Raw genomic sequence first — 24,757 nt, forward strand, 5'->3', positions numbered from 1 at the left:
GCCACCGCACCCGGCCACTTTGGAGTTTTAAGTGAGATGTTGTCTGTGACTGTGGAGTGGTGAGCACTGTGTCTGGTAAGGTCTCAACTAATGGTAGCTGGTGTGACTATCTCTAGTCTTTCTCTAACTGAGCACATAGTCTTTCCCCTTCCTGGATCACATAGAGTTCAGGAGGTTTCCAGAGAGGTTTGATTTGGTAATGGCTCCTGTACTCAAATGATGAGTGTTTGTTTCTGAGCCTCAGTTCCCTCATCTATAAAATAGGAATAAAATAGACTGCTTCTGTCATCTGCCTTCCAGAGAAGTCAGAGCTTCCAAGACTGGCTGCTGATTTGCCAATGAACACACTCATCTTGGCCATGCCAAGGGGGATCTGTGTGTGTGGTGGGGCCGGGCCAAGGAGCAGTTCGATTCAACTGTTGCAAAGCCATTACTTCTGTTCTTCCATTTACCCAATCTTCCCCCTTTCAAACTCCCATGACGTCTTTTAAAAAGCACCATGTCTGCTCATCTTACTGAGATGTACAAGATAACATGTAAAGCCCGTAGTAGGGAGCCTGGCATGGAGTAGGCATTTCAGAGGCGCTCCTTCCATTCTCTGCTGCCCTCTTATTTAACATTCCCAGCACTTCCTTGGGCACTAGAATAAGGTTAGTTTTTACCTTTGAAATTTACAGTTTCTTTAGATATTACAATAACAATAATTGGTTATCGTCTTTACCTGGAAATGCTTCCCCCTTTGATTAGTCTGTTTTGCACTGCTATAAAGGAATACTGAGGCTGGGTATTTACAAAGCAGTTTATTTGTCTCATAGTTCTACAGACTGTACATGAAGCATGTGTCAGCATCTGCTTCCAGTGGGGCCTCAGGAAGCTTTCAATCATGGCAGAAGGCCAAGGGGCAGCAGGGTCTCACATGGCAAGAGAGGGAGGAGGAGGTGCGAGCCTCTTTAAACAATCAGCTCTTGCATGAACTCATAGAGCCAGAACTCACTCACTACCTGGAGGACAGCACGGAGACATTAATGAGGGATCCACCCCCATGACCCAAACTCCTCCTACTAGACCCACCTCCAGCACTGGTGGTCACCGTTCAACATGAGATCTGGAGGGGACAAACACCCAAACCGTATCACCCTTCAACCCCTCAACTACACCTGGTTTGCTCCTTGTTTTCTAGATTTTGACTGAACTGGCCCCTTCCCAGCAAAGCCGTGTGGACCACCCAGGCTAAAGCAGCCACCTGGTGCTGGCCTGTGTGGCCCAATTCCAGTTCTCCAGGGTGCTCATCACTCTGTGGCAGTTTCTCTTCTGGTTTGTGAGAGAAGAATAAATCGTAGGGACCCAAAATCACTAAAGGGAAAAGTCAAGCTGGGAACTGCTTAGGGCAAACCTGCCTCCCCTTCTATTCAAAGTCACCTCTCTGCTCAATGAAATAAATGCATATCTGATTGCCTCCTTTGGAGAGGCTCATCACAAACTCAAAAGAATGCAACCATTTGCCTTTTATCTACCTGTGACCTGGAAGCCCCCTCCCGCTTCAAGTTGTCCCTCCTATCCGGACTGAACCAATGTACATCTTACATATGTTGATTGATGTGTCTCCCTAAAGTACATAAAACCAAACTGTGCTCTGACCACCTTGGGCACATGTCATCAGGACCTCCTGAGGCTGTGTCACGGGCGTGCATCCTCAACCTTGGCAAAAATAAACTTTCTAAATTAACTGAGACCTGTCTCAGATATTCAGGGTTCACAAGCTGATGTTCTGTACTCGCTCCACAACCCCCCAGAATGCTTTGTTCCCTGCTGTCCAGAGCCAGGCACACTGCAGGCACTCAGGAAAGAAGTGTGCCAACAGAGACTTCGCCAGTTAGCCTGGCACCTTTGATTTCACTTAATTGTTACAATAATACTGCAGGACTATCCTCATCTTCAGACAAAAAAACTGAGGCTCAGAGAAGTTACCCATGGTGTCCACGGCCGCAAGGCCACCAAGTGGCAGACCTGAATTCAACCAAGTCCATCTGGTTTCCCACCCTTCTGCACCCAGTAGCCTTTGGGTTCCCATGTAAAGCCTCCTTATTAAGCTGCAAGTCTTCCTGAAAACAAGGTGAGTTAGACAAAAACAAACAAATGAAAACAGCAACCCACAGCTCTAGCTTGTCAGTTACCCCAAAGGCCTCCATTTCCCAGTGGCATTTTCTGGGTGCCCTGCTGGGGAGTGATGTGCAAGACCCAGGGCGTGGCTGACATGAGCCTCTGTTGCACACGCTTGTGTACTCTTTATTCTGCATCCTAAGTGGCTTGTGCAGGGCCGTGTGCGATTAAGGGCTTTGTCTACCTCCCCACCCAGCTCCTTGCTGGTCCCACTTACCAGCCAGTAGCCGGGGCCTGCACTGCCCCGGGGCCGTGCATTCCAGGCTTGGCTTCATGCCATGCCCTCTCCACCTCTCTCCTCCTGCGACGTGCAGCCAGTGTTGCATGGGGACTTCCCGTCATGGCTCAGGCTTGCTCCTCTGACCTCTCCTGGCACTTGGTCCTCCAAAGGAGCTCCCCCTTCTGCCGGCCATCTGCATTTGCTCACCTGGACTTGCTGAGGGAGCTCAGGTGCCCTGTGTGTGCTTATCTGTGTGTCCCAGCGCCCAGCACAGGCAGGGCCCAGAGTGGGTGCCTGCTCGAGGCCAGGGGATGGGTGAGTTCAGCAGTTAGCTGTGGGGTGTCTGCTTAGGCCCAGCCCTTGGGGGGCCTCTAGGAGGGGTCCCCCTGCCCTCCTGCCCTTTCTGCAGGAGAGGCTCCAGTGAAGCAGACACAGTTCGATGTTGAGACAAGTCGGTGAGAATGCACAAGACATGCAGGCGCTGCTTCGTGATTTTCTCATGACATCTGACACTTGTATGTTCAAATCGCGTCACTAAAGAGTGGCTGCATAGGACTGTCTACGGAGGGTCTCATGGTTTGCTGTCTCTTGTCTCTCCTGTCTAGCCTCGGTCTTTAGCCCTCTCCTCTCCCTGTGGACAGGGCAGTTGTTCTAGCCCAAGAGGATTAGAACCTGAAGGATGCCCTTCTCACTATAAGGGAAGCCACACATTTGTTTTGGTGAGGGTCATGGTTTTGTTCCAATATCGTTTTAGCTTAGACTGAATTTTCTTTTATAAGACTCAGTTTAAGACTTTTCTACCTGCTCATAAAAATGAGATTAAAAAAAGAGAAAGACTTTTCTAAATGCAATCCTTATAATAATCCAGGAATACTTCATTAAAACAAAAAAGAAAGTAACAATCCACTATTTTTCAACTTTTTTTTTTTTTTTGATGGAGTTTTGCTCTTGTTGCCCAGGCTGGAGTGCAATGGTGCGATCTCGGCTCACCGCAACCTCTGCCTCCTGGGTTCAAGCAAGTCTCCTGCCTCAGCCTCCCGAGTAGCTAGGATTACAGGCATGCGCCACCATGCCCGGCTAATTTTCTATTTTTAGTAGAGACGGGGTTTCTCCATGTTGGTCAGGCTGGTCTCGAACTTGTCCCCACCTTAGGTGGTCCACCCACCTGGACCTCCCAAAGTGCTGGGATTACAGGCGTGAGCCACCGCACCTGGCCTCAACTTTCAAAATAATGTCTCTACATGCAGACTTTTGTCATCTAAGCCAGTGCCCTGAATTATTTTCTGACATTGTAAATGTCTTTTTTAAGGATGATAAAGAAAGATAATTATTTAATATCAAAAGACTTTAGGCCAGGCGCGGTGGCTCACGCCTGTAATCCCAGCACTTTGGGAGGCTGAAGTGGGTGGATCACTTGAGGTCAGGAATTCGAGACCAGCCTGACCAACATGGTGAAACCCTGTCTCTACTAAAAATAAAAAAAATAGCCAGGTGTCATGGCCGGCACCTGTAATCCCAGCTGCTCAGGAGACTGAGGCATGAGCATCACTTGAACCTGGGAGGCGGAGGTTGCAGTGATCCAGGATCTCACCACTACACTCCAGCCTGGGTGACAGAGTAAGACCCTGTCTCAAAAAAAAAAAAAAAAAAAAAAAAAAAAGACTTTATGACCAGTGCAAATTAGAGATCTATATGACACTATATGACACTGTATAATGTATATGCCCAAGTCTGTCTCACAATGGTACTATAAACCCTTGCTCTCTCTCTCTCTCTCTCTCTCTCTATATATATATATATATACAGAAGGTAAGAATTTTATAGTCATTTTGCATTTCTTCATAGGTTTTATTTATTAATAAATAAAAATATTAATAAACCACAAATGTACCTTCCAAAGTCAATAGTTTTATGTTTGAATGGAAAGTACTGTCTCCCATCTTAACCTACCCCTGCTTCTAATAGCTTGACAATGTTTGTTAAATGCCACACACCAGTGTCCTTTCTAAGTCATGTTTTGTTTCAAAAATAGATTGAAATTTTACCATGGTGTTTTATATTTCATCCTAAATTTTTTTATTTTCAAGTGTATGAAGTCATATGAGTTATGTCTGATAATCCATTTTGGACATGTATTTTCATATAAATTATAGGACATTTTTGCCTCTCAGTTCTCACAACATAGTAAGGAAAAAAAAACAACTCCAGCATGTGGAAATATGACTGATGCCATGTTAGTGTGTGGTTGGAAATAATAAAGATTATAAATGACTCCATAGGTGTAGAAAATAAGGGGAGAAGACTTATTGGGGAGAAGTAAAAAAAGCTTGTTTTCTTTATGCATAGCAGAAAGAAGGCACCATGACTGATATATTACTATTCACCTTCTTTTTATTTCTAAGGGGGTTTTTATCAATCAAAATAAATTGATTGCCAGTGAATGCAGTATTTTCTGACTATTTGAAATTATACAATGAAAGCAAAGCCATGTAAACTCACATACTACATTTGCTGACAAACAAGAGACAACCTTTCCCCCAAAAAAGGCTTGCTAAATAGTTAAAGATTGTTATAGCTATCTCTTAAGAAAAGAACATTTTTAGGCTAGGCATGGTGGTTCTCACCTGTAATCCCAGCACTTTGAGAGGCCAAGGCAGAGGATCTTTTGAGCCCAGGAGTTGGAGACCACCCTTGGAAATATAGGAGACCCCCATCTCTATAAAAAATAAAAATAAAAGTATCCTGGTGTGGTGGCACACAACTGTGGTCCCAGCTATTTGGGAGGCTGAGGCAGAGGATCCCTTGAGCCTGGGTGGTCTAGGATGCAGTGAGCCATGATCACGCCATTGCACTCCAGCCTGGGTGAAAAAGCAAGACCCTTTTTCAAAGAAAAGAATATTTTATTTAAGGATAGGATTAGGCCTTGGGATTCCTTTGGAATTCAACTTCATCCAGCTGTGTTAGTGGTCGTGTAGCCATTAAATATCAGAATACTGTTATTTAATAAATATACACCATCATAAAAGGACATATTTCTTTAGGGCAGATACAATTATGACCAATCTCAGTCCTGGGCAAGGACTTACCTGATTCAAGAGGGGAGAAAACAGGGTGGTCAGGAATGCATTTGTGATTCACTCCCTGAAGAGGCAGTCTGGTGACGTGGTTGGGCTGTGTCTCCACCCAAATCTCTTCTTGAATTGTAGCTCCCATGATTCCCACGTATTGTGGGAGGTAATCAAGTCATGGGGGTGGGTTTTGCTTGTGCTGTTCTCCTGATAGTGAGAAGTCTCATGAGATCTGATGGTTTTATAAAGGGGAGTTCCCTGCATAAGCTCCTTGCCTGCCTCCATGTGAGACATGACTTTGCTCCTCCTTTGACTTCCGCTGTAATTGTGAGGCCTCTCCAGCCATATGGAACTGTGAGTCCATTAAACCTCTTTCCTTTATAAATTACCCATCTTGGGTATGTCTTTTTTTTTTTTTTTTTGAGACACAGTTTCGCTCTTATTGCCCAGGCTGGTGTGCAATTGCACAATCTCAGCTCACCGCAACTTCTGCCTCCCAGCTTCAAGCGATTCTCCTGCCTCAGCCTCCCGAGTAGCTGGGATTACATGCATGCGCCACCATGCCTGGTTAATTTTGTATTTTTAGTAAAGATGGGGTTTCTCCCTGTTGGCCAGGCTGGTCTCAAACTCCCAACCTTAGGTGATCCACTCGCCTTAGCCTCCCAAAGTGCTGGGATTACAGGCGTGAGTCACCACACTGGGCCAGTATGTCTTTATTAGCAGCATGAAAACTGACTAATACATCTGGTCACTCCTAGCACAGTGACATAGAATGTGCACAAACTAAAAAATAAGGATTTCAACCAAACTGGTGAGAGCATTCCTCTTGGTGTTCTCTAGGAAGAAGGCCAGAGAGTTTGGGACAATAGAGATAAAACACAGTGGTTTTGAAAATGGGGCCAAACTGTGCTTCCCCATGGAGGGGCTGAGGAGGAGAGAGCGGGGCACTGAGCCCTCTGTTCGTTCGGCCTCTGGGCTCTCTGCCTCCTACCATCAGCCCTCAGGGCAGCTGCTCCTCGCTGGCCACCTGGCTGCTGATTGGCTTGGTAGCCGGCAGAGTTGCCTTGTGTCTGTGCGGAGTCAGCCAGACGTGGCTCAGCGCAGCTCTTTCCCTCGGTTTCATGGAGTAAAGGGTTCCTCATTAGGACCCCACACATCTGTCTCTCATCATAGGAGGGTGACTTTCTTCCTGCATCTCCTGTTTCCACTTCTTAGTCATTTCAACCAGCAGCAAACTGGAAAAAGAACGTATATGTTATGGTGGGAAAGTCTGAAGGTAATGTTGGCATGGAGTGTTTCAATAAGATGTTTCTTTTGATTAAAGCATATTTCATATGATGGGCAAGTAATAGATACGACCTCAGACGTAGGCTAATCATGGAGTCAACAGCAAACTTCCACTTGACTCTTAGGAAACTAGCTCCCTCACCAGAACATTACCGCTGTATTTCTTTCTTTCTTTCTACATACCATCAGGCAATTGGGGCCTATGCATCCTTTAAAAATTAGTGGTTTGTTTTTTCTTTTCTTTTTTGGTTTGTTCTAGAAGAAGAAATTTAAAGCCAGCCATTGTTTTGCAGAAAAATCATCCTGCCATTGAAACCCAAAGTGGTCCATCCAGTCTGGAGGCCATGGGAACCATGAATCCTTTCAGAGTTTGAAGTAAATGCAAAATTGTTCACATTATCCTGGGTTATTTTATTGTCTCACCACCTTCCTGAAATGGAACTCGAGCTTCATTTAGAGTAGCTCTCTGGCATGCTGGCAGGGGGGCTCCCAGAGCTGAGTGAGCAAAGGGTGCCATGAGAAGCAGGCGTTCTGCCCCGACCGGCCCACCTCACTCTCGGCAGAGGGAGGCATTTGTGGTGGGCCAATGTGCGTGCAGCCCCAGGCTGGTGAACTCCAGAAGAAACTCAAGAACACAAATTTAGACGATTAACCAAAATAGTCTGTTCCATCTTCCTGCACTGGGGGGAAATGTCACTTGTATTTTAGAGGAGTGAGAGAATGGGAAGGAAGCCACTGCAGGAGTGGCAGACATTGGAGGACTCAGGTCAAGTATAAAACTGCTGTGGCCACTGATTTAACTAAGTTTCAACCAAGTAGCTTCCCAGGTTGGGTGACATCTGCTACATGCTAGAACTAGCTGTGGAGTCTGTGCTTTGGCCCCAGTTTGGAGCCCAGAACTATTAGCGTGTATCACCGAGTTGTGTTTGTGAGGGTTGTGTGTATTTTTAGTGCTTCCCAGACCTTTCTACCCTGATTGCCTTCCACAGGTAGGAGGGGCCGACTGTACCTGGTGCCTGGGGCCACTCCAGAGGTCCCCTCTGGGAGGTGATGCCTCTGTGCAAAAGCAGCCTGTGCAAGAATGTCAAGGTCAGCGGAAGAGAGGGCACACACCCTCCAAGGAGGTGGTGTGGGTTGGGACTCAGTGTCCTGGAAGGGGCCTCCTTCAGGCGAGAGCTCTTGGAGTCAGACAGCACGAAAGAACCTGAGTATAGAACTTCTCAGGTCTCTAAGGAATTACATCTGATTCTATAAGAATCAGAAATTTGTTGGCCAGGTGCAGTGGCTCACATCTGTAATCCCAGCACTTGGAGAGGCTGAGGCAGGAAGATCACTTGAGCTCAGGAGTTGGAGACCAGCCTGGGCAACATAGTGAGACCTCATCTCTGTTAAAAAAAAAAGTTTGTGACACCAAGGAAAGCTCATCTGGGTCCTTAGTTTCTTAGATATGAAACATGAACCACAAATAACAGCAGAAAATTAACTCCAACTGGACTTGGAGGATAAATACACATACGCACACACATGCACACAATACTATTTACATATAAAACATTGTGACTCAAACGGAGAGAAAATGCAGCTGCATGTAAACATCCGTGGTGATTAGGTATACACACTCAGTGACCAACAAATTGCATTCAGTGTGTCTGGGGTGATCGCCTCAGGAACTGGGCCTTCAGTTAGTAACGATGCTTTGGAATCGTGTATGCCAGTCACAACATGTGGAGGGCTCTTCCTCTCTCCCTCCCTGTGTTAACATGCTTTCATATGGCTAGTACAGTCTTGATAAATCTTGCAGGATCTCAAATAACCTAGTGAAACGGGAAGAGAAGAAGGTGTTAAAAGTTTGCAGGTCAGGGGAAAAGCACGTGTTCTGGGTGGGTTGGGGGAGCCTCCACAAATACGGCATTGGTTTGTGTGAATTCTCAGCTGTGGTTTCTCAGGTTGAATAAAGCCACTCAACAAAGGCTGCTGTTTCTCCAGCCTGAAGAGGCACTTATGCCACCTACAGCCTGGAATCTGGCACTACAATTTGCACGCAACTCCCTGGCTCATCCTAGGTGGGAGAGAGATTAGAGTCTATGCAGGGAATGGAAAATGGGCAGATATTCCAAGGTGAGTCTTTCTTCCCCCTGATAAACTGTAAACAAACAATTACAAACATGTTTGAAAATTGTTTTAACTAATTTTTAGAGATTGCAATAGCTGGGTTGGAATTTATGAACTACATTTCTTATAAATACATTTCTTCTAGAGAACTTCTTGTGAGACATAATCACTTTTCCCCTCTGTATAGCAGCCCCCACAACTCAACCCAAAGCTAGATTAGGCTACTGGGTACGCACTTACCCAGATAGTCTTAGCTTCTTAGGGGAAACCAGATTACTGTGAAGCCATCAGATAAGACATACTTCTGAAAAGAAATGGAATGTATTTTTATTGGCAGAGCCAAGATTAAGTATATCTTGAAATCCGTTTTACAAATAAAGTTACACATAAATTGTCCATCCACTGCTTGGAAATCTTTTTTCTTGTTTGAGGAGCTGTCAGAGGTCTCTAATAAACAGTAAGTCTTATTTAGTTTACTGGATATGTAATTCTTTTCTTTGAAAATAATTATTTTTCAAGCAAGTGCAGCAAAAATACAACCAATAAAAATCTAGCTATGACAGCATAAACAACCTTTATAGCACGCATATACATAGACTTCTTCCAATAAAAGCAGTTCCTGGCAAGAAAGGGAACAGAAAATTGGCTGATGTGTTCCCAGATAAGTTCTGGACTCCTAAGGGCTGAGAGAAGAGTCCTCACAGCCCATCCCCAACTTCCCATCCCAGACCGGTCCTTGGTTAGCGCGAGGGAGGGGGTCCCCATTGCCAGAGTGGCTTGGGCTAAGGAGAAGGGACGGGCTGCTGTCAACTTGGAGTCAGGGGAGACCCTTCCTAAGGCCCGTTCTTGGGGCCAGGAAGTCTGCTGGACAGAGGCTGAACCCCCCTGCAGGCTCCGGAGGAGCGCGTGGGAGACCGGCCACTGTTCAGGCTCCCCATTCTTGGTCCAGGCCAATTGTCCCCGCGGGAGGGCGGTGCCAGGGTGGGTGACAGGGCTGGGGGTGGGGTAGGGGTAGACTTAGGATAATCTGGTCCAGGGGTTCTGCTCTGGGCTGGGTCGACCTGGCTCGTGGGGAGGCTGTTTGCCCCGGGCCTTCCCATCCCCGCGCCCACGCCGCGGTCCCCGCGCCCAGGCGAGCAGCGTGGAGGGTCGGCGCGGGGCTGCTCCCGGGGAGCCTGGGGTTGCAAGTTCTCAGCAGACATGCGGGTGCTCATTTATGCTTTTTATAGTAGCTGGAGAAGATGTTATCGCAGCTTGAGAACAGAAATTAAAATATGTATCCTTCAGGTGCAAATCTACTGTACTTACAGTTTTACTGTTTCTCTGCAGGGGGGCTCCATTAATCTTGTAAGAGTGAAATTCCTAAGGAAATTAATTCCCTCCAGTTGGGGTTATTCTCAACTGGTCTTTGGGGGCGGAGTAATTGGAATTTAAGAGTCGCTCTTAAAAGAAAGGAAACGTTGGCCATTTTACTCGAATAACAACACTTTCTAATGCCAGGCTTTACTCTTTAAAACACCTCCTCCTTCTTTCTCTCCCTGCACCTCTTTGTGTCTCTGGGCTTCTCTTGGTAGGGTTTACAAAGACTCCTGTCAGGTGGGACCTCCCCTCCTAGTTTTCCTGAGGCTGACCCCGCATTGCTCTCCACATGGGTTATTTGTGGTCCCCCACCCCCCTTCTCCCACTGCGCAGGCTGAGGACCACGGGACCGCAGGAGGGAATGAGGCATCATGAAAAGTTCATGGCTAAATCATTTCCTTGCCTGTTTAGGAGCAGTAAATGTTTGTTGTCATTACCCAGCAAAATAATTACACCTCAATTTCTCTCTCTCTCTCTCTCACACATACACACCCTTTAAAATACAGTCAATTCATAGGCAAGAGGTGAAGGTTTTTTTTGCTGCCAGGAAAGTCCAGGAAAGCATCTTCCACTGGAGCTTCAGGTCTCCCAGGCCCAAGCTTCAGTCCCCAGGCCCAGAGCCCCAGGCCCTTATTCTTCAGGCTGTGGGAACCCCACCTCCACCACCAAGAAGGAATAGAACATGGCTGAATGGCTAAATGCGGGTGTGGTGGCGCATGTCTGTAGTCCCAGCTGCTCGGGAGGCTGAGGGAGAAGAATTTCTTGAACCCGGGAGGCGGAGGTTGCAGTGAGCCGAGATCATGCCACTCCACTCCAGCCTGGGTGACAGAACAAGATTCCGTCTCAAAAAAAAAAAAAAAAAAAAGCATGGCTAAATGATGCTTATATACTTATATACAGGGTCAGTAGAATATTAGTGGCCAGGAGGAACCCGTGGGCACATGGCCACAATCAGCCACAGTCCTTGCTTCTCAGCTTTAATGGGGCTTAAGGGAAAGTCCATGTCCAGCGCATTCTGTGCCAGCCCAAGCCAATTTAATAGGGTCGTGGCCAGTTTTTCCCTGTGGGCCCTAACATGGTCATAGGGAGAGAGGATGGACTTTCCAGGGCACTGTTCGGGGCAGTGAGTCCTGGCACTGTCCCTCCTCTGCTGTGGGTTGGGCAGTTTCCTTAGCTATACAGCGGGACATGGGCAGTGTGGGTCCCACATCATCAGCTTAAGGGGGTGCTGAATGATCAATACAGATGTTTACCTTTGGGGGCTTTTAATAGCTGAAAAGTGCCATCTACCAGTGGGCACCTGTGTATCCCATAGCTCCCCAAAACCTGGCTCAGCTCAGGGCAGAGCCTAGTGGTCTGTTGTCCACGTCAGAACATCAGAGCTAGAGCTAGGAGGAGGTCATCTGCTGCCCCTAGGCCTCTTGATATCAACAGTGACAACACAGGCTCAGGAAAACAGAACCCTAGATAGAATGAGGCCTCAGCTATAGGCTCAGAAGCAAAAGTTTTTCTCTGACCTTCTCCTGCCCTCCTGTCCCTGCCCGTCATTCTCCTCTGAGGCTAGCCAGAGAAACTAGAATCCTCTTCCCTTAGGCACGTCATAGAAACCAGAACCCCTTTCCCCCAAATAATTACTCTAACTCCCTGCGCCCCAACACCCAAAAATCCAAAATTCTCCATGCTACCTAACACACCATATGCTATATCGAGGTCAGCTAAATAAGCTGACCCCACCTTTCCTATGTAAAAACACAGAACCCAACACCCCACCTTTTCTCTGTTAAAAACTGGCCACAGGCCAGACATGGTGGTTCACGCCTGTAATCCCAACACTTTGGGAGGCCAAGGCAGGTGGATCACTTGAGGTCAGGAGCTCAAGACCAGCCTGGCCAATGTGATAAAACCCCATCTCTACTGAAAATAAAAAAATTAGCCTGGTGTGGTGGCGCATGCCTGTAATCACAGCTACTCGGGAAGCTGAGGCAGGAGAATTACTTGAACCCGGGAGGTGGTGGTTGCAGTGAGCTGAGATCATGCCACTGCACCCTAGCCTGGGTGGCAGAGCGAGACCCCATCTCAAAAACAAACAAATAAACAAAAAAACTGGCCAAAAAGAAATGTTCTGACCTATCTTGCTTGAGTGTAGTTCATAAGACCCCATTCCAGAGAGGGTCTTGCTCCTTTACCCAGAAGGAAGGAGGCTGCACAGAGCCCAGGAGGAATCTCAACACCAGACCGGCCTTGCTGGCTTCTCCCAGTCAGTTCTTTTTAAAAGACAAAACACAAAGTCATATTTATTAGCGTTGTCCACAGTCAGCAATGGTGACCTTCTTGCTGGTCTTGCCATTTCTGGACCCTTATGCCTTCTTTCATCTTGCCAAAGACCACATGCTCGCCATGCAAACACTGAGTCTCGGCAGTGCAGATGCAAAACTGGGAACCCTACGTGTTGGGTCCAGCATTTGCCTGGGACAACATGCTGGGACCTGTATGCTTCAGGCTACAGTTTTCATCATCAATGCCACCAGTGCCATTACGGCGTGTGAAGCCACCACCCTAACACATAAACCCTGGAATAATCCTGTGAAAGCAGGAAAACTTACGACAAAATCCTTTTCCTCCAGTGCTCAGAGCACGCAAGTGTTCTGCTGTCTTTGGAATCTTGTCTGCAAACAGCTTGAAGGGCCGTTTGATGGCCCCAGGGCTTGCCATTGATGGCCATGTTGAAGAACATGGTGGGATTGACCATGGCTGGTAGCAGGGGGTTCCGGGGGGCGTCAGCATCTGCAAAGTCCCCAGTGAGTTCTGCTAGCATAAGAGCATACCCATTTTCTCCAATCGTATTTCTACATAACTCTCCATACTTTGTTGAACCTAAGCATAAAAATGGACAGTTTTCCCTGTATCTTTGAGTCTTCACGTGTCACATGAAACTGTGATCAAATAAATTTGTATATCTTTTCTCCTATTAATCTGCCTTTTGTCAGTGATTTTCAGCAAACCATCAGAGGGCTAAGGAGAAGCTTTCCTGTGGCCCCTACAATAATAAACTACAAAAAGGGCGGAAATGGAAGTGTTATCTAGGAGTTTTCATAGCATTTTTTTAAAAGAGTCTACTCTGCAACTGGTTTGTGCCACTTTCAGCAAATTCCATTTAAAAGAAAAATCAGCGGGCTGGGCGCAGTGGCTCACTCCTGTAATCCCAGCACTTTGGGAGGCCGAGGCGGGCGGATCATGAGGTCAGGAGATCGAGACCATCCTGGCTAACACGGTGAAACCCCATCTCTACTAAAAATACAAAAAATTAGCCGGGCGTGGTGGCGGGCGCCTCTATTCCTAGCTACTTGGGAGGCTGAGGCAGGAGAATGGCATGAACCTGGGAGGTGGAGCTTGCGGTGAGCCGAGATTGCGCTACTGCACTCCAGTCTGGGTGACAGAGCAAGACTCCATTTCAAAAAATAAAATAAAATAAAATAAAAAATAAAAGAAAAATCAGCATTTATAAAACAGCCACATTTGAGGGGTGATTACTGCTTTTTTTTTTGAAAAGGATTCACTATAGCACATTTCCCCTGTGCAATACAATTTCATTATTTTTTAAATGTCAAAAGCAGTCCATGCTATTGGAAAACAAGCAAATAACACAAAGAAGTGTGTAAGTCAAAGTGAAGGGCCTCCCTTTAGCTCTCCTCTGTTTCTGCTCTCTGGAGGCAAGCTCTGATAATAATTTGGGGAGCATCCTTCTGGAGACTCTTTTCTATGCACCATTCACTGATATAGTTATATGTTTTATTTACATTCAATTCCACTTAAAAATGATAATCACAGGCCGGGCACAGTGGCTCACGCCTGCAATCCCAGCACTTTGGGAAGCCAAGGCGGGCGGATCACCTGAGGTCAGGAGTTCGAGACTAGCCTGACCAACATGGAGAAACCCTGTGTCTACTAAAAATACAAAATTAGGTGGGCGTGGTGGCACACACCTGTAATCCCAGCTACTTGGGAGGCTGAGGCAGGAGAATCGCTTGAACCCGGGAGGTGGAGGTTGCGGTGAGCCGACATCACGACATTGCACTCCAGCCTGGCCAACAGGAGCAAAACTCCATTTCAAAGAAAGAAAGGAAAAGAAAAAAAATGATAACCAGAATGTGTATCTTGTTTTATGACATGGTATCTTTTTCTTTTTTTTGACATGGTGTCTTTTTTCCTTCCTATTGCATTCGTTTCATAGTAAACTTTAAAGTCTTATTTACATTGTTTTTAACTAAACTTTTTAGTTTAAAACAACTATAGATTCACATGCAGTTGTAAGAAATAATACAGATCCTGTGTACACTTTCTTCCAATGACAACACCTTGCAAAACTGTAATACTACAACCAGGATGTTGATATTTATAAACAATCCACTGATCATTTTCAGATTTTCCCAGTTTTACTTGTACTCGTGCACGCGTGCATGCGTGTGTGTGTGTGTGTGTAGTTTGTTTTTGTTTTTGTTTTTGAGACAGGGTCTTGCTCTGTCGCCCAGGTTAGTGGGCAGTAGCAGTGGCAGGATCATGGTTCACTGCAGCCTCCAACTCCCAGGCTCAAGTGATCTTCTCACCTCAGCCTCTCACCTACCTGGGACCACAGGTGTGAGCCACCATGCCTGACTCTTTTTTTTTTTTTTTTTTTTTGTAGAGACTGGGTCTTCCTATGTTGCCTCGCTGGTCTCCAACTCCTCGGCTCAAGTGATCCTCCTGCCTGGGGTTTCCAAAGTGTTGGGATTACAGGTGTGAGTCAGAGCGCCCAGCCAAGTTCTATACAATTTTGTCATGTTTAGTTTGTGTTCCCACCACCACAGGCAAGATACGAAATGGTTCCTCATCATTCTCCTGTTGCATTTTAAATAACACAATTTACCGAGTTCAATACCATGTATTTCTCCAGGTGAGGTATACATGTGACAGGCTCCAAAAGGCCACTTTTAATCACCACAGTAGTGCTGCCCAAGAAAATTCAAGGGCCACGAATGAAAGTTGCCTATTAAATTAGACATTTCTCAGGAGCCAAAGGTAAAAGAGGCCAATTTAAATAATATATTTCAGAAAACCCAATATATCCAAATATCCTCATTTCAACATGTAATCAATGTAAAAAGTATGAATGATATGCTACTTTTCTCGTATGAAGTCTTTGCAATCCAGTGAGCCTGGTCCTCTGGCAGCTGTTAGCACGGAGTGAGCATCTCCTATGTGTCTGACTCCTGCCCTTTAAGAACACAGGCCAATGGAGGACAAGCACAGTTCTAGAACAGAAGACAGGCCACGGTAGAAGCAAGCAAAGGGGGCCTGGGAACACCTGGCTAGTAGGGAAGGCTCTGTGGGGGCTTGGCCTCAAAGCCCAGGGACAGCAGGGGGACCAACCAGAAGGAGCCCCAAGTGTCTGGGTGGGAGCGATGGTGTTCCCTGAGATGGGAACCAAGAGGAGAGGCACTTTGGAGGGAAGGCCCAGTGTGGTTTGGGGATATCCAATAAAAGATAGCCCCTCCTCAAAGTTAATGGATGCTAGGCTCTGGGGTGCAGGGGAGGGTTCTGGGCTTGCTATTGAGGTTTCCCTGGAGGTTGATGTCACTGGGGGCATGGAGATTACTCAGGCCAGAAAGTGCGTGGGAAGCATGGGGAGTGGGGTACAGAGTACACCACATGGAGAGCCAACATCAGGGGGATTCCCAAGGGAGAAAGATAAGCCAGGGATCACCCAAGGAGGCCAGGTGGGAGGAGTGCAGGGATCTTGGAGCCAGGCCCCCAACCCAGTGGACCCACGCAGCCCCTTCTGTTCTGAGGTTACAATGGGTGATGGCTCGGTGGGGCTGCAATGAGTGGTGGCACGCGCGGAGGGCCAGGGGAGGAGGGACATGCTGTAGGCTCCGGGTTCAGGTCCCTGGACTGAATTGGAAGCACCCTGTCTGTGTTGAAGTTCAAGATCTACCACTTCTGTTCCCAGACCTCCCTGTTCTTCCTCACCTTTATGCAATTTCATTTTTGATAATTTCAGCTTCCTAAATGTACACATCTGACTTCACTTTTCACTCACATGTCTCACCCCCACCCCTCCACCGGCCCCTTCTCACTATTACAGACCCAGGAGACACAGGAAGTGCAAGGAAGGCCTGGAGCCCCAAAAGCCAGGAGCCTCAGGAGTCAGGTGTCCTGACAGACAGGAATCCTGACACCCAGGAACCCCAAGAGCCAGAAGCCTCTACCACCAGGAGCCCTGACAGCAAGGAACCCCGACACCCAGGAGCCCCTACTATAGCCAGGAAGCCAGGAACCCTAACACCAGGAGCCCCTACAGCCAGGAACCCCGACACCCAGGGGTCCCGACAGCCAGGAGCCATTACGGCCAGGAGCCCCGACAGCCAGGAACCCCCACAGCCAGAATCCACTACAGCCAGAAGCCCTTATAACCGGGAACCTCCATAGCCAGGATCCCCTACAGCCAGGGAGCCCCGACAGCCATGAACCCCGGGAGCCAGGAGGCCCGCAGCGGAGTGCCCAGACTTGGCAGGGTCGGAACCCCCCGGCGGGATCCGGGATCCAGAGCCCGCCTCCGACGCCCCTTCTGGGATTTCTCAGGCTCTGCTGCCTCAGCACAGGCAGAGGCGGGGCTTTCCCTCGCGCAGCCGCTCAGCTCTCCGCGGCCCCGCCCACATCCGGCCGCCGGCACTGGATTGCTCCTGTCTGGCGGCGGCAGCATGGCGGCGGGGGCGGCTGAGGCAGCTGTAGCGGCCGTGGAGGAGGTCGGCTCAGCCGGGCAGTTTGAGGAGCTGCTGCGCCTCAAAGCCAAGTAAGCGGGGCGGCCAGCGGCAGGAGTGAGGAGCCGGAACGGAAGCGGCCGCGAGACCGGGCCGGTGTGGGGCGGCGGGTGGCCCAGCCTGGCTCCTTGGCGCCCGGCTCCCTTCGGCCTCGGGGGACCGGGCCCGGCGCCACCGGTAGACTCCCCCGAGCCTCCGCGTGAGTGGCCCGAGCCGCGGGTTCCCAGCCCCGGAACAGCGAGCAGGGCGCGAGGCTCGCCTCGCAGCCCCGGCCCCAGCCCTGGCTCCGACCCCGACGGCTGTCCAAGCCCGGGGGACGCGACCTTCCCGGCCTCTGGCCGGGGCGGCCCCGCCGCAGGACGGAGGCGGTGGTGACTCAGCCGTGCCGCAGTGGCGGGGCGGGGGACGGGGCGGCGCCGAGACCCCGGCCCTCCGCGCCACGGAGCGGGGACCCACGGCTGCGGGCTCCACCTTTCCTGTGCCCGCCGGGAGGGAGCGGCAGGCTCGGCGTCGGCCCATTGCTCTTCAGCCTCCCTTCAGGAACGCCCCTGTCACAGGAAGAGCGGCCGGGGAAGGCCCCGCTGCAGTAGCTAGGCCTGGCTGCCTTTTGAAGTCAGCCTTTAAAGTTTGTTGGTCAGCAGGTAGCCTCAGTCTTCAGACTTAACCTGTTGCCGGAGACAGAGATTTCCTGTTCCGTGAACTGGTGTAGTGAGAGTCTGTTCAGATTTGGCGCCGGTGTCAAGTCTTCAATCCCTGGGAGGACTACAAAAGGAGATCCATAGGAATGCATAGAAAACGTTTTCTGGGTGGACTAGAAGCTCTGAACTGCAAGCATGCTTACGAGTAAATGCTTACTAGCCTGCGTGCCTTCAGGGAAAGGTCTGCACGTGGACTCTCCGTGATAATACCACCTCACATTGTAGACTACTCCAAGGACTGAGTTGTTCTCTTAGTTGTATTGTTAGCGGTTGTTATGGGAACTCTTACGTCGGATTGCCTGGGATCCAGTCCCACCGCAGCCACTCACTAGCCATGTAACCCCTGGGCACGTTTCATACCCAAGCCTCAGTTTCCCAACGGTGACATAGATTAGCACCTGTTAGTACCTCAGGGTTGTTGTGAGGGTTAAATGAGATGACGTATGTAAAATACAATTAATACAATGCCTAGTATGCAGGAAGCACTCAGTAGATGTTGGCCCTTAGTATTTCAGTAGGAAGTAGAATGGTTCATGGAATTCACAGGCAAAAAGCTTTGTTTTGTTTTGTTTTTGAGACAGGGTCTGGCTCTGTCACCCAGGCTGCAGTGTAGTGAAGCGATCACGATCACGGCTCCCTGCAGCCTCCGCCTCCCAGGCTCAAGTGATTCACCCACCTCATCCTCCCGGGTAGCTGGGACCACAGGTGCTCACCACCACGTCCGGCTAATTTTTATATTTTTTTATAGAGACGAGGTCTCGCCGTGTTGCCCAGCCTCGTCTCGACCTTCTGGACTCAAGCGATCTGCCCTCCTCAGCCTCGCAAAGGGTGTTGGGATTACAGGTGTGAGCTACCACGTCCGGCCAAAAATGCTTATTGATCTAAATTTTGTTTTGTTTGTTTTCGAGACAGGCTGTTGCTCTGTTGCCCAGGCTGAGTGCAGTGGCGTGATCTCGGCTCACTGCAGCCTCTACCTCCTGGGTTCAAGCGATCCTCCCACCTCAGTCTCCTGAGTATCTGGGACTACACGTGCGGTCCACCACGCTGGGCTAATTTGTGTATTTTTCGTAGAGGCAGGGTTTCCTCATGTTGCCCAGGCTGGTCTCTGGAACTCCTGAGCTCAAGTGATTCGCCTGCCTCGGCCTTGTAAAGTATCGGGATTACGGTCTTGAGCCCCTGTGACCTGCCCTGTTGATCTAAATTGAGTGAAATTTTGCTGACTGAATTTGAATTAGAGGCAAGTAGTACTCTGACTTTGCAATGGAGAGTGCAGGTGAGATGGGGTGTTGCCTTTGGAAATGGGGAGGGGTGAGAGTTACTGACTGATGGTTAGAAATGCTTTATGGGGGTGATGAAATTAAAGTGTTATTTAAACAGCTCTTTAGGCATTTCAGGTTTACCTGGGAAATTGTTAAGGAAAAAAGCGGGGGTTGGGATGGGACATGTGACATTTATTCGCTGATGGAAGCTGAGCTCTGACTCATCCAGTACAGATCAGCACAATCACGGGAGTCACCAGAAGTGGCCTCTTGAAATGAGCAGGTCTTGTGTGGACCTGCCCTAAGTAAACGTTTTGCAATTTACCATCACCTGAAAAGACTGTTTTGTCTATGTGTTTTATATGTTTGTTTTAAATGCTTCATGTTTTAAAAAGTCTTTAAACTATCAAAATGAATAAAGTTTTTTTTTTTTTTGGAGACAGAGTTTCTCTCTGTTGCCCAGGCTGGAGTGGAGTGCAGTGGCACAGTCTTGGCTCACTGCAACCTCCGCCTCATGGGTTCACATGATTCTCCTGCCTCAGCCTTCCGAGTAGCTGGGATTACAGGTGCCCACCACGACGCCTGGCTAATTTTTGCATTTTTAGTAGAGATGGGTTTCACCATGTTGGCCAGGCTGGTCTCCAACTCCTGACCTCAGGTGATGGGCCCGCTTCCCAGCGTGCTGGGATTACAGGCATGAGCCACTGCGCCCGGCCAAAATGGATAAAAGTTTAAATGTAAATACCATTTGGATGTATCCTTGCCACTGGCCTGTACTTGAAATGACCCAGGAAACAATGTACACTTTCCTTAGTGACTAGTTTAAACGGACACATGATAAATGATGTGTGGCATCTGGGGAAGGAGCAAATTTCTGCAGCTTTTTTGGTGAAGATGGAGACATTGAAGGATATTATGGTGGCTCACACCAGCAAACCCAGCACTTTGGGAGGATGGCTTGAGGCCAGGAGTTTGAGACTAGCTTGGACAACATAGTGAGAACCCATCTCTACAAAAAATAAAAAAAGTAGCCAGGCATGGTGATGCATACCTGTAGTCCCCAGCTACTCAGGAGGCTGAGGTGGGAGGATTGTTTGAGCCCAGGAGTTCCAAGCTGCGGTGAGCTATGATCCTGCCACTGTACTCCAGCCTGGGTGACAGAGTGAGACCCTGTCTCAAAAAACAAACAAAAAGTGCCCGAATTTTAGTACTTGTGTTGATGTAATAATTATAAATCTACTTTCCAAATCATCGCTTCTCCAATTTTAAAATTTGACATAAATTGAAATTTTTTTCTTTTAAGTAGTTGAATCAGATATTTACATAAGTTGCTGAAATCTGAGCTGGTTTGTACAATGGGGTTATTAATATCCATTTGCAGAGTAATTAAGCAGGTTTAGTATATGATATGTTTAATAAGCAGTAGCTGGTATTATCTGCAGATGAATGTAGCAGAATACTATAGTAATTGAAAAACAACTATTTGCTGATGAAGAGCTGAAGTTTATTACATTGTCTAAAGTTACATTACTCAGGATTTGAATGTGGTTTTTGTCTGATGGTTTTTCTCCAACAATGCTCCAGGCATATGGGGCTATCCATTAAGATGGAAAGAATACTGTAACGTATAATCCAAAAGGGGATAACGTTTATATTTGTTTCAGATATAGTATGTCCTTATAATATTGGACATTATGTGCTTAACTGAGAAATGGAAGGTAAGCATTAAATAGGAGAATATTGTGGATAATTTCAGTTAACTAACAATATCATGTTGTAATGTTTTCAAATGTTTTATATTTTTGTTTCATCTTCTCAGCATCCCGGAGTGTTGGTCGTTGCTATTTTACGGATGTAGAAGTTAAATTACTCTTCAAAGCCATGTTGGTAATAATGAAACTGAAATGAATTCAGTTTCTATGGCATACTTTCTTTTCTTTTTTACTTATTTGGGCTCATACTGTTATAAAGTTTGGTAACCTACTTTGATTTTTGAAAAACGTAGTTATATTAGTATTTTCCTGTGGCATTGAAAGTTCTTCGAAAATTTGATTTGTGATGGCTTTATAATATTTTCTTATGACCATTTAAAAACTATTATTGAGCATCAGAAATTTTTCTGATTTGCTATGTAAAATAGTGGGAAAATATCCATATACAGAAAATCTTTGTCTCTTAATTACTTCCTTAGGATTCATACTTATGTGTAAGAAATTTCTGAAAGGTCCCAATTTAATTTTTACCAGCAGGACATGAAAGTACTTCTCGTCATCCTTTTTATCATTGAATATTATGATTTAAACAGTCCTTTTGTTGGCTGGGCACGGTGGCTCATGCCTGTAATCCCAGCACTTTGAGAGGCGAATGCAGGCAGATTGATTGCTTGAGCCCAGGAGTTTGAGACCAGCCTGGGCATTGGCCAAAGCCCAACTTTACAAAGAACAAAGTATGCCTGTAGTCTGGGAGGCTGAGGTGGGAAGATCACCTGAGCCCAGGAAGTCGAGGCTGCACTTGCCTCGCACTCCAGACTGGGCATTAGAGTAAGACCCTGTCTCAAAAAAAGAAAAAAAAATTTTTTTTGGGTCAATTTGGTGGAAAATGGTATCCCAGCTTTAAAAACAAATTGAAGTATTACATACAGTAACAAAATGCACAGATCTTAATTGTCAGATGTGGTGAATTTTCACAATTGTATACACACCAATAACCACCATTCACAGGAAGACTATAGAACCCAGGAAGTTTTCTATCCCCTTTAGCCAAACGACTGATTTCTTACTGTCACTGTAGATGAGTTTTCCCTGCTCTTGGACTTTGTGTGAGTGCAATCATGCAGTTCTTTGTCTGTGACATCTTTTGCTCACATATTTTCGAGCTTCATCTGTGTCATTGCTTGTGTCTGTAGTTGGTTCCTTTTTACTGCTAAGTTACATTCCATTGTATGAATGTCTATCACTTTCTCCTATTGGCGGACATTTGGCTAATTTCCAGTTTTGAGTTATTATGTATAGGGCTGCTGTGAGCATTCTTGCATGAGGCCTCTGTGAACCTCTGTTTTGTTCTTGCCGTCCTTAGGCAATGGACAAAAAAGCCTCCCTGGATCCTCTTCATTGCTGGAGGCTATGGTGGGCAGAGGCTCCTGAGGGAGAGTTTTGAGGGGTCAGGCCTGTGGTCTAGTTTTAGGGCCAGAATTCAGTTCCAGGGCCCCAGACAACTGCAAGGAAGACTGAAAAATGTAATCTAGCTGAATGCACAGGAGGAAGATGAAACAGTGCTTGATTGAAACAGCACAGTCTCTGCCGTGGATCTGAGGCCCCACCTACTCAACCATTGAAGCTGCTGAGTTGTGCTAGACGCAAATTAACACCCAGTGACTAGGAGCTCCTACAATGTGTCCTTCCCTGCCTTAGGTGGGTCTTTATTTGGAGCTTCCTGCTTTCCTTTTGTGTGCCTATAGACACTCTCCCTTCATCAGTCCTACCAGTGGTCTCTGCCCTCTGTTTTCCTATGCTTTGATAAAATGACCTTGCTTCCCACCTGAGAGAAAACAGGATTTCAAGTAGCATCTCCCCGAGCCCTCCTTCCACTCCCACCTCTCCCAACACCATTTATTTGTAGCCATACCCATTCTTAATTCCTTGGCTCCTGACTCAGAGGAGACTGCCTTCTTCTTCAAGGTAAGCTCTTCTCTGCTCTGCATTTCCCCTCTCCTGCCTCTTCTGAGTCCTTGCATCCTCACCTATCTTGTGTCTACGGCCCTTCTTCTCCATTTGCACTATCCCCTGGTAAAGTAAACATATGAGGATTTTCTTGTATTAAAAAAGCCCATCCCTTGATTTTGTCTTTTCCTCTGCCTGTATAGATCTTTTAGGGTAGATCTCTGCTTCCTCATCTTCCCTTCAGTCCTCAGTGGACTGCAGTCTGACCTGCGCTTCTGCTATTCCATTGAAGGTACTCTCTCTGTTAGTTGCCCTTTCCCGCTGCGTTGTATGATTGTCACTTCCTCTTGACACTCTTCTCTTGACTTCTGTGCTACCCTTTAATCTTCCAGTACCGCCCTAGGACCCCTTCTCTGCTTTACTACATGAGTTCCTTCTCCTCCATCTGTTGTAACTTAATGTTGATAAGCCCCCTGAGGCGCTGACCTCGGGTCTCCTCTGTGTCCCTCTGTATCCCTTTGGGGTGTGCTGGCACTGTTCCTTTCTTGATTCCCAAATCTGTATATCGAGTGCAGACTTCTTCTCCGAGCTCTAGACATCATACTAACAACCCATTACACTTCTTTCCTCAGGTTGGCAGCTTCTGCCCTATGATTTGAGGCACAGTGCCACCACTGGCCATCAGTCTCTAAGCCGGAACTTGAGCCAGCTGTAGACGGCCTTATCTGTCACCAAATCCTGCCCCTTCTACCTTCGAAATCCTCATGCTGCTCTTTGCTTCTGCTTTCCTGACACTTTATTGTAGGCTTATTCTCTTCTCGCTGGTATTATTTGATCAGTTTTTACAGTTTGTTATTCCTTTCTTTACCCATAGGTTAGTTGTCCTTGGTTCTTTTTGCCATGGAACATATTTCTGTTCGTGATTTTTCATATTTTTTTGGGAGGTGGTGTTATACTTGAACAGAATTCCATAAAACTGAAGGATTTTTCAGTTGGATATGACCATAGATATCTTTGCCAAGATAATTTTGTATGAAAACTAGCTAAAATAGATACTGAGTTATTAATATATTCTGTGTGTTCATACTATAAATGTTTAGAATTTTTTTTTTTTAAATGGGTCTTGCTCTGTTGCCCACACTGGAGTGTAGTGGTATGATCATGGCTCACTGCAGCCTCGACCCCCTGGGCTCCAGTAATCCTTCTACCTTAGTCTGCCAAAATGCTGAGTACAGGCATGAGCCACCTTGCCTAGAAAAATCCTTTTTTTTTTTGAGACAGAGTCTTGCTCTGCCACCCAGGCTGCAGTGCAGTGGTGAGATCTCAGCTCACCGTAACCTCTGCTTCCTGGGTTCAAACAATTCTTCTGCCTCAGCCTCCTGAGTAGCTGGGATTACAGGCATGCACCAACACACCCGGCTAATTTTTTGTATTTTTAGTAGAGATGGGGTTTCACCACGTTAGCCAGGCTGGTCTCAAACTGCCGACCTCAAGTGATCTGCCTGCCTTGGCCTCCCAAAGTGCTGGGATTACAGGTGTGAGCCACTGCGCCGGGCCTAGAAAGATATTTTGTAGCATAATATTAAAAAGTATAAAAGAATGTCTTCGTGAAAAGCAGTTCTGTTCTTTTCCTTGTTTTCCACTGGCATGCCTTCATTTTCAACACTTATTGCTGTTTCTATGGTCACGGTTATGTCTCTTCATCACTATACCACATTTAAAAAGTCAATAATGATATTATTAGTAATGTGTCTACAACCATTTTTCACAAACATTGTGCCGTTAGTACAGAAGTTCAGTTTCCACTTTGCCCAGGGGTCTGAAAATATGGTTGATTTGCCTGGCTGTTTTTTGTTTTTTTCGTTTAAGTTCTGGGATACACGTGCAGGACGTGCAGGTTTCTTACCTAGGTATGCATGTGCCATGGTGGTGTGCTGCTCCTATCAACCCATCATCTAGGTTTTAAGCCCTGCATGCGTTAGGTATTTGTCCTAATGCTCTCCCTCCCCTTGCCGCCCACCCCCTGACAGGCCCTGGTGTGTGATATTCCCCTCCCTGTGTCCATGTGTTCTCATTGTTCACCTCCCACTTACGAATGAGAACATGCAGTGTTTGTTTTTCTGTTCCTGTGTTAGTTT

General features: G+C 47.1%; 1 protein-coding gene and 1 long non-coding RNA gene across 5 annotated transcripts in view; one reads left to right on the forward strand and one right to left on the reverse strand.

The window, feature by feature from the left end:
• Positions 1 to 8,277: 8,277 nt before the first annotated feature.
• Positions 8,278 to 18,116, reverse strand: LOC129048396 (uncharacterized). Of its 3 annotated transcripts, XR_008510719.2 has the most exons (7): positions 17,859 to 18,116; positions 17,669 to 17,765; positions 14,190 to 14,950; positions 12,810 to 13,080; positions 12,334 to 12,470; positions 9,088 to 9,151; positions 8,278 to 8,549 (listed from the first exon to the last, which is right to left on the reverse strand). It is a non-coding gene; the product is annotated as an uncharacterized LOC129048396 (long non-coding RNA). The 3 variants fall into 3 exon arrangements; XR_008510718.2 differs by having other exon boundaries at positions 17,669 to 18,116; XR_010141646.1 differs by lacking the exons at positions 17,669 to 17,765; positions 17,859 to 18,116 and adding an exon at positions 15,365 to 16,105.
• GLRX3 (glutaredoxin 3) overlaps positions 16,651 to 24,757 on the forward strand; it is a 43,050-nt gene continuing 34,943 nt past the window's right edge. For both annotated transcript variants that reach the window (XM_002821285.6, XM_054523069.2), the window contains exon 1: positions 16,651 to 17,035. In XM_002821285.6, coding sequence (XP_002821331.2) covers positions 16,707 to 17,035 — 329 coding nt within the window. In that variant the 5' untranslated portion in view covers positions 16,651 to 16,706. The remainder of the gene's footprint in view (positions 17,036 to 24,757) is intronic.

The sequence above is a fragment of the Pongo abelii genome, chromosome 8 (assembly GCF_028885655.2).
Source record: "Pongo abelii isolate AG06213 chromosome 8, NHGRI_mPonAbe1-v2.0_pri, whole genome shotgun sequence".
NCBI classification, from domain to species: Eukaryota; Metazoa; Chordata; class Mammalia; order Primates; family Hominidae; genus Pongo; species Pongo abelii.